The sequence below is a fragment of the Erpetoichthys calabaricus genome, chromosome 4 (assembly GCF_900747795.2).
Source record: "Erpetoichthys calabaricus chromosome 4, fErpCal1.3, whole genome shotgun sequence".
Lineage (NCBI taxonomy): Eukaryota > Metazoa > Chordata > Cladistia > Polypteriformes > Polypteridae > Erpetoichthys > Erpetoichthys calabaricus.
In genome coordinates, this window is record NC_041397.2 from 308877323 (window position 1) to 308887074 (window position 9752).

At 38.1% G+C, this 9752-nt stretch overlaps 1 protein-coding gene across 1 annotated transcript; it reads right to left on the minus strand.

Annotated features, from left to right (window-relative positions):
- Positions 1–7113: 7113 nt before the first annotated feature.
- On the minus strand, positions 7114–8064 carry LOC114641302 (olfactory receptor 1496-like). The gene has a single exon (XM_028790372.1). The coding sequence runs from the start codon at positions 8062–8064 to the stop codon at positions 7114–7116; it is 951 nt and encodes a 316-aa protein (XP_028646205.1).
- Between the last annotated feature and the right edge of the window lie 1688 nt (positions 8065–9752).

The following is a 9752-nucleotide window of genomic DNA, read 5'->3' on the forward strand; positions in this document are numbered from 1 at the left end:
CAGGGGATAAAGGCGGGGTACTAACCTCTCTTTCTTTTGTTTTCGCAGAAAGACAGAAACAACACCACTGTAGTCTACACGGAATTCCCTCACTACGCGCTACCACTTCCGCATTTTCCCCTGGTCCACCTTAGATGACGTCATGATTCCCATACAGCACCTCGGTTCCTTCCCAGCATTCTACGCATCTATTTCCGGTCCCATCCCATAAATGTTCCCCCACATCATATGCACGCTGTCTGTTGTATGCTGATGCAAATATCACTGACCTTGAAAAAGTATTTTACAAAAAATCTGTACAGTATACAGGGCCAGAAAACCCCAAACCTTTTTGATCATGTTGTCTGTTTATTACAATAGTTAGATGTGAAAGGCACGATAGATAGATAGATAGATAGATAGATAGATAGATAGATAGATAGATAGATAGATAGATAGATAGATAGATAGATAGATAGATAGATAGATGTGAAAGGCACTATATGATAGATAGATAGATAGATAGATAGATAGATAGATAGATAGATAGATAGATAGATAGATAGATAGATAGATAGATAGATAGATAGATGTGAAAAGCACTATATGATAGATAGATAGATAGATAGATAGATAGATAGATAGATAGATAGATAGATAGATAGATAGATAGATAGATAGATAGATAGATAGATAGATGTGAAAGGCACTATATGATAGATAGATAGATAGATAGATAGATAGATAGATAGATAGATAGATAGATAGATAGATAGATAGATAGATAGATGTGAAAGGCACTATATGATAGATAGATAGATAGATAGATAGATAGATAGATAGATAGAAAGATAGATAGATAGATAGATAGATAGATAGATAGATAGAATTTAAATAATAACAAAGTAATGAATCATCCCCTAATTCTGAACAAATCAAATAGACTTTTTGTGTGAAAAGGCCTTTAATCAATGTATAGTTTCTGTATTTTATTCATTCAGTAAATTCCAGTCCACCTGTTTATTTCCCACAGGAATGTCAGGCCATTACACAGCACATTACAGCAACACCTTAAAATGAGACGGCATTACTGCATTTACCTTCATGGCATCTTCAGTGAAGTTGTAGACTGCAGTACTCTTTAAACTTTCTGCTTAAAAAGTAAAAGGTGCTGCAATGTTGTCTTATGCTCAGTTACTTATTCCATGTAAAGTTCATTTACATTTTTAGAATTTAAATTCTTTTTGGTCAAGATGGCATTAGAAAGACAGAATCAAATGAGAAATCCCAGCAGTTGGCTTGGGGCTGAGATGGCCTCTGCTCTTCTTTGAGGTTTTTTTTTCCCTTTGAGGTCTCACTGCAATTGGCACTGAAAGTGGCATGGGAGATGAATTTGTATGCATCAGCTTTATTATAGTGTGATGAACTCGTTTATGTGTTAAAAATAATCTAATTATCCCATTAGTGCGAAAAGGCACTGAGGGAGTAGCAGCCATTTAGTGAACTGAGTGCTCAGTTCTGCCGTGTTTAGTTTCTTGCTTACCTGTGTGGCATGTGGCTCTTATGCCCTTTGCTGATAACATCTTGTGCAGAAAGTCTTCAGGTCTATACATCCAATAACTCTTATTGTGAGGAATTGCAATACTCTTTTGATAGTTAGTTTTTTTAAATACCCGATGTCCAGCCGCTGTATACAAACATACTGAAATACAAGAGCAGTCATTTGTTACTGCTGTTACAATTGTCAGTCAAATTCAATCTGCTCGACCTGTTGAAGTAATTGTCATTTTTAATCAGGGTGTTCATTTCTTTTCATGTTATAATATACAACCCCAATTCCAATGAAGTTGGGACATTGTGTAAAACGTAAATAAAAACAGAATACAATGATTTGCAAATCCTTTTCAACCTATATTCAATTGAATACACTACAAAGACAAGATATCGAATGTTCAAACTGATAAACTTTATTGTTGTTTTGCAAATCTTCACTTATTTTGAATTTGATACCTGCAACACGTTCCAAAAAAAGCTGGGACAGGGGGCATGTTTACCACTGTGTTATATCACCTTTCCTTTTAACAACACTCAATAAGCGTTGAGAACTGAGGACACTAATTGTTGAAGCTGTGTAGGTGGAATTCTTTCCCATTCTTGCTTGGTGTACAACTTCAGTTGCTCAACAGTCCGGGGGTCTCCGTTGTCGTATTTTGTGCTTCATAATGCGCCACACATTTTCAATGGGAGACAGGTGTGGACTGCAGGCAGGCCAGTCTAGTACCCCGCACTCTATTACTAAGAAGCCACGCTGTTGTAACACATGCAGAATGTGGCTTCGCATTGTCCTGCTGAAAATAAGCAGGGACGTCCCTGAAAAAGACGTTGCTTGGATGGCAGCATATGTTGCTCCAAAACCTGTATGTACCTTTCAGCATTAATGGTGCCTTCACAGATGTGCAAGTTACCCATGCCATGGGCACTAACACACCCCCATACTATCACAGATGCTGGCTTTTGAACTTTGCGCGGATAACAATCCGGATGGTCCCTTTTCCTCTTTGGCCCGGAGGGACACGACGTCCATGATTTCCAAAAACAATTTGAAATATGGACTCGTCAGACCACAGCACACTTTTCCTCTTTGCGTCAGTCCATCTCAGATGAGCTCAGGCCCAGAGAAGCCGACGGCGTTTCTGGGTGTTGTTGATATATGGCTTTCGCTTTGCATGGTAGAGTTTTAACTTGCACTTGTAGATGTAGCGACGAACTGTGTTAACTGACAATGGTTTTCTGAAGTATTCCTGAGCCCACGTGGTAATATCCTTTACAGAATGATGTTGGTTTTTAATGCAGTGCCGACTGAGGGATCGAAGGTCACGGGCATCCAATGTTGGTATTTGGCCTTGTCACTTATGTGCAGAGATTTCTCCAGATTCTCTGAATCTTTTGATGATATTATGGACAGTAGATGATGAAATCCCTAAATTCCTTGCAATTGTACATTGAGAAACGTTGTTCTTAAACTTCTGGACTATTTGCCCACACAGTTGCTCACAAAGTGGTGACCCTCGCCCATCCTTGCTTGTGAACGACTGAGCCTTTTGGGGATGCTCCTTTTATACCCAATCATGACAAACACCTGTTTCCAATTAACCTGTTCACCTGTGGAATGTTCAAAACAGGTGTTTTTTGAACATTCCTCAACTTTCCCAGTTTTTTTGCTGCCCCTGTCCCAGCTTTTTTTGGAATGTGTTACAGGCATCAAATTCAAAATGAGTGAAGATTTGCAAAACAGTATTAAAGTTTATCAGTTTGAACATCCGATATCTTGTCTTCATAGTGTATTCAATTGAATATAGGTTGAAAAGGATTTGCAAATCATTGTATTCTGTTTTTATTTACGTTTTTACACAACATCCCAATTTCATTGGAATTGGGGTTGTAGATGGATGATATAATAGGGGATCTTGACGTTTTTTGCCTGTGGTTACTATTCTCATTATTGTTGCCATGTGCACACTCAATGTGATTGCTGCACAATGGGAAATTTATTGGCGACATCAGAATTATCAATATTTCTTTCAGTCAGTTGTCCAGAGTACTCTATAGCAACTTTTGTTATCTCTTGTACTTTGCTATATTCAGCTTTCTCTCAGCCTTGTCTGATCTCACAGTTCCTGCAGCTGAAAATAAACCCCACAGCATGATGCTGCCACCATCATGCTTCCTTGTTGGAATGGTAATGTGCCTGTGATGAGCGGTGCCTGGTTTCTTCCAGATGTGATGTTTAGAATTGAGGCCAAACAGTTCAATTTTGGTTTCATCAGACCAGAGGATCTTGTTTCTCCTGGTCGGTGAGTCCCTTAGGTGCCTTATTACAAACTCCAAGTGGGTTCTCATGTATTGCCTGGCCACTCATAAAACCCAGATGATGGCACTCATTCTGGAGGTTTCTCCCATCTCCACAGAAGTTCTCTGGAGCAGAGTGACTATCAGAGGCTTCATCACCTCTCTTACCAAGGCCCTTTTCCCCCAGTTGCTCAGTTTGGCCAGATGACCAGCTCTAGGATGAGTTGTGGTTGTTTCAAACTTCTTCCATTGTAGAATTACGGAGGCCATTATGCTCTGTAGGTCTGTTGCCTTGACACAATCCTGTCCCTAATCTCCTTTGACCTCATGGCTTGGTTTTTGATCACCTTTGGACCTTCAATAGACAGGTGTGTGAGATTCCTAATCATGTGCATTCAATTGAACTGACCACAGGTTAACTTCAAACAAAATGTAGAAACGTCTAAACAATGATTAATAGAATGGGATACACTTGAGCCAAATTTCAAATATTTAGCAATGTGTTTGAATACTTTTGTCTATGTGATATTTCAGTTTTTATCCCACTAAACAAGGTTTTGTATTCATTTGGATGTATTTACTGGTCTGTATTTAAAGTAGAGTATTAAATACTAGTCATTTAGCCCGATACAATAACGGGCGCTAGAACAGTAGTGCATAAACATTAGTAGGAACAGTCTATATTAAATGGCAAGGGACTTTGACCTCATTCTTTTTGTTGGTCGTATTTTTCTTTGTCTTTCAGCCTTTCTTTTGTTGATGTTTACTTGCTGAGCTGACTGTTCTTCATGGGCTGCCGCCGTGTATTGTGTGTCTTTAATTTTCTGTGACAGTAATACTATCTTGTACATCCGCTGGCTTGTACGTCCGTAATATACCTTTAATTTTCTCCGGCGGTAATACAGGCATGTGCGTCGGTAATATGCCTTTAATCTCCTCTGACAGTAATACTGGCTTGTATGAGGCTGTAATATGCGTCACTGTATTGTGTACCTTTAATTTCCTCTCACAGTAATACTGGTTTGTATTTCCGTAAAACGCCTCTAACTTTCTCTGACAGTAATATCGCGCATCGCACCGTGTCCCGCGCATGCGCACTTCACCAGAAGACACCCACCCACAGACACCTGGACACACAAAGGGATTTTATTAAAGAGGATTTGTTAACTGAAATGTCCGTTCTTTCATGACTAGTTTATGCGTGGAACATTGCTAACGTGATGTCTACCAGAAGATCATTTTGCACAAGTTTTTCACTTATGGTAATAAATTTTGTAATCTCATTTTGTAACACATCCCCAGATGGATGTTTACTTGATTATTTTTATGTTGACCTCTTTTGTCAGTTGGTTTGAATAAAAATGCTTGGTAAGCAAATAAATGTAAAATGCAAATGTGTTAGGAAATGCCATATTCATTGTGTAACCTTATGATGTTGCAGAAATTATGAATTTCAGGAAGCAGTAAAAGACCATCAGACCAAGCAAGACTACACAAATAATAAAAGATGTAAAGAAAAATAGCATTAATATATATTTAAGTGGCATGACATTCCCCACCTTTTGAAACTAAATTTACCAAAATGTAATTGTACAATATTCATTGTGTAAACAGTTTTATTTAATATGCACAACACAAGACTGATCATTTCATCATTTACAGTTTACAGTGAATAAACAGATACCGATACTGGTAATACATATCGTTGCTTTTGAAATTCTGGTGCTATTTAAAGAATCATTATATACTCCTGTTACATTTTTTTAAATTTTTAACTTTTTATTCACATGTTCTGACCTATGAATGATGAAAACTAAACTAAATTCTATTAGCCTCCTTAGCGTTAACCCTGAGCATCTCTCAGGCTTGGAATTCTATAGTGTGTAAAAATGGTGAAGCCAGAGTGTCTCTAAGGTTAAGGTGCATTGTTCACATGTACAGTGTTCAGACCAAACAGCACTCAGGACAGTATTCTGCTGGATAAAAGAACATCATGCTGCAAAAAAAAAAGAACTTTTCTATGTGTTCTGCCACTCAATGGAATCTCATCAATATTCATGAGCGGGGTGGAGCCTTCAACCAAAACACACAATGGTGTATAAACGAAAAAATGTAAAGCTAGTTTCAGAACAAACTGAAACTGAACCATTAGTTGTATCAAGCAAAAGTTATTATAGTGGCAGTTGTTCATCAGATGTTGACAATGATGCATATGACACTGTATGACCAAACTGCCATGATATGCTTGGTAAATTTGATCGTGTGAAGCTTCAGCGTGGCAAAAAAGGTGAAATGATTGCGGAAGGACATGAAAAACATTAGCCTATTAGGCTCTGTTTATAATGCAGCAACTGTTAATGTTTGTGTCGAGGAAATGTGGAAGTCAATGAGCCTTGAGCCAAAAGCTTGTGGATCAGGAAGTGACATACTACCCTACCATGCACAAGCAACAGAACAAAATGTAAGAAAAGTGTTCAAAGAAACACGCATCTGCTTTCCCATTTGAGACGTCGGGCTATAAGTTGCTGACTGTTTCAAAACGTGTCACAGGTAGGACTTGCACTAAATCTGTATCTGTATCAGCAGCAGACACTCGACAGACCTACAGTATTTATGTCGACATTCTGATAATTACATGTTTCTATTACACATAATAACATTTTTTCTTGTTGAAAAATGTGACGTTCTTGGCTCATTTTTTCAGGGGTAAACCTGCTAGTTATTTAGGTTTTGTTACGTTGATAGAAGTATTTTCTTAGTTATGTAAAATGTTTTACTATATATTAGTGCATAGTACATGGGAGGTTCTATTATAACCCCCACAAGCTGAATTGAATTGGTATTTTCTAACTATTTCTTGTCCCTCTGACTGCAGATTAGACTCACTCAGTTAGTGATCTGCCTTGTCGCAGGTAAGGTATGGAAGGTACACGGTTTCAAACTGTGCCCAGTTGAAGGCAACGTAACGTGAAGCATTGAATGTGCAGCGGCGTACGTATAGAACGTACTGAATATACTAAGTAAAGTATAGGAAAATAACTAAGCATAGATTGCAACTGGAGTTTAACAAGAAAAAGCTAAGCTTTAAGAAGAAACGTTTTCCTTTTATTCTGCGTGTGTAAAAACATTTTTCTCTATTCTTGTGTGAACTGTTTACTTTGAGTTTTTACTAAACCTTTATTGGAATGAGAAATTTCTTTTTGACTCCTGCTTGATCCTGCTTTACCTACTTAGCAGCTACAAGAGGTTAATGCCAATTGACAAGAATTTGGTATCCACCTCATTTCAGTTACGGATGATTTCTGGACCGGCCTTTATCCCTTTTATAAAAGTACAGATGCCAGTTTTTATCTCCTTGTTTCTGAAGCTGTATATTATGGGGTTCAACATTGGTGGGACGATAATGGATACAATGACCATAGTGTTGTAAGCTTCGGTGGTCAGCTTCACTCCAGTTCCGGGCAATAAGTAGGATGTTAATAAAGGTATATTGAACAGTCCGACCACAAGCAGGTGACTACTTAAAGTGTTAAAAACCTTTTTTTTCCCTTGAATAGACGCAATTTTCAGTGCAGCATATGCAATCCTGAGGTAGGAAAGTATAATGAATGCAAATGGACCAGCACCAAAAACAACCGATACAGCGGAAAGCATAATCAAATATTTCGGATCTTCATTGCAAGCTAACTTAACCATTGTAATATAATCACAGAAACAGTAGTTCAGCACATTTGTTTTACAGAATGAAAACTCTGTGACAAAAAGGATATATGGCATAATAAATACAGTGGAAATTAAAAGTAAAAGCAAAATTGCAGCCCAAGCTACTTTATTAGTTATAAGAGAAGGATATCGAAGTGGATGGATAACAGCTACATAGCGGTCACACGCCATGAGAGCCAAGAGAAGAGACTCCATTCCTTCCAAATACAACACCAAGAGCATCTGAAGTAAGCAAAGCCCATAAGGAATAGACGATGAGTCCAAAAGAACGGCAATCACTTTAGGGACGATGTTAGTGCTGCCCGCCAAGTCAATCACTGCTAAGGTAGCAATGCAAATATTCATTGGTGTCTGCAAATTGTGATTCATCGTTATGGCCAGAATTACCAGGAAGTTTCCAAACAGCGTCACTAAGTAGACCATTGTGAGGAGAGGAGTTGTGTAAATTATCTGCTGGGAGTCCATGGCACAGTGGAGCATAAACTCTGACATAGAAGCAGAGGTGTGGTTCATAGCCGGAGCTTCACTTCTGCTGAAAAAGAAACCGAGAAATGATCTTGTCAGTCAATGCTGTCACGACTTAACTTTAACTCTAGAATCCCTGAAGCCTACGAAAAAACTCGTAATCCCAGGTCACCTTAAATTCCTTCGCACCTCTCCATCAGCTGGAAATTCTACCAATGGGACTTCTACAAAGAACTGAATTAAGGATTTGAATTACTATATGAATGATGGATTTCAATTATTGATTATTAATACATTTGCAAACCTTGCTCAAGTCATGTTCTCACATTGTCATTATAGGTTACTGAGAGTTGGTTGATGGGCAAAAATGTCACAGTTTTTCACTTAAATTTAAATCTACAACACAATATAGTGGGCAGAAAGTAAAGGGGTCCAAAAGCTCTGCATGCTGATAATTTACTGAAATGATACTAGATGTAATGTTTATGTTATTTGCAGTTTTTGGTTCCAAAATGATCCAAAACAAAATTAAAATCACCCATCTGGTGTTTTAATTCTAACTTTATTATTATTCACCATTATGCCAGAAAAAAGTCTATGTGGCATCCTTGATTTTTTTTTTTAATGAAGGTAATTTATGAGATCAACAGTTCGGAGGTCTTTGGTTTTTCTTTATTTTTTTCTTTTTATTCTTGCACCGCCCGTGTAGTTGTGAAACAGGACAAACTTTAAAAAGCAATAAACAAAAAGGTACCGCTAACTAAGCGGAGGCAAGTTACACTCCGAAATGCAGAAGTAGACCAACTCACCACTCCTGACGTCACGCTTCCCCCTCATGAAATTTAATGTCAATAAATGTAAAGTATTACACACAGGAAGTAAAAATGTTAGGTTTGAATACACAATGGGCGGTCAGAAAATCAAGAGTACGCCTTATGAGAAGGATTTAGGAGTCATAGTGGACTCTAAGCTATCGACTTCCCGACAGTGTTCAGAAGCCATTAAGAAGGCTAACAGAATGTCAGGTTATATAGCGCCTTGATGTGTGGAGTACAAGTCACAGGAGGTTCTGGTAAGGCTTTATAACACACTGGTGAGGCCTCATCTTGACTACTGTGTGCAGTTTTGGTCTCCAGGCTACAAAAAGGACATAGCAGCGCTAGAAAAGGTCCAGAGAAGAGCAACTAGGCTGATTCCAGGGCTACTGGGGTTGAGTTATGAGGAAAGATTAAAAGAGCTGAGCCTTTACAGTTTAAGCAAAAGAAGATTAAGAGGTGACATGATTGAAGTGTTTAAAAGTATGAAGGGAATTAGTACAGTGGATCAAGACTGTTATTTTAAAATGAGTTAATCAAGAACATGGGAACACAGTTGGAAACGTGTTAAGAGTAAATTTCACACAAACATTGCAAAGTTTTTCTTCACATAGAAAACCATAATAAAATTAAGCTACTAAGTAGTGTGGTGGACAGTAAGACTTTAGAGACTTTCAAAACTTGACTTGGTGTTATTTTAGAAGAATTAAGTGGACAGGAATGGCGAGCTTTGTTGGGCTGTATGGCCTGTTCTTGTCTAGAGTGTTCTAATGTTCTAATGTTCTAGTAAATAACCATAAAAAGAGTATAAAGAGAGCATTTAATAAGTACAAGTCCCAGGAGGTTCTGCTCAAGCTTTATAACACACTGGTGAGGCCTCATCTGGAGTCCTGGGTGCAGTTTTGGTCTTCAGGCTACAAA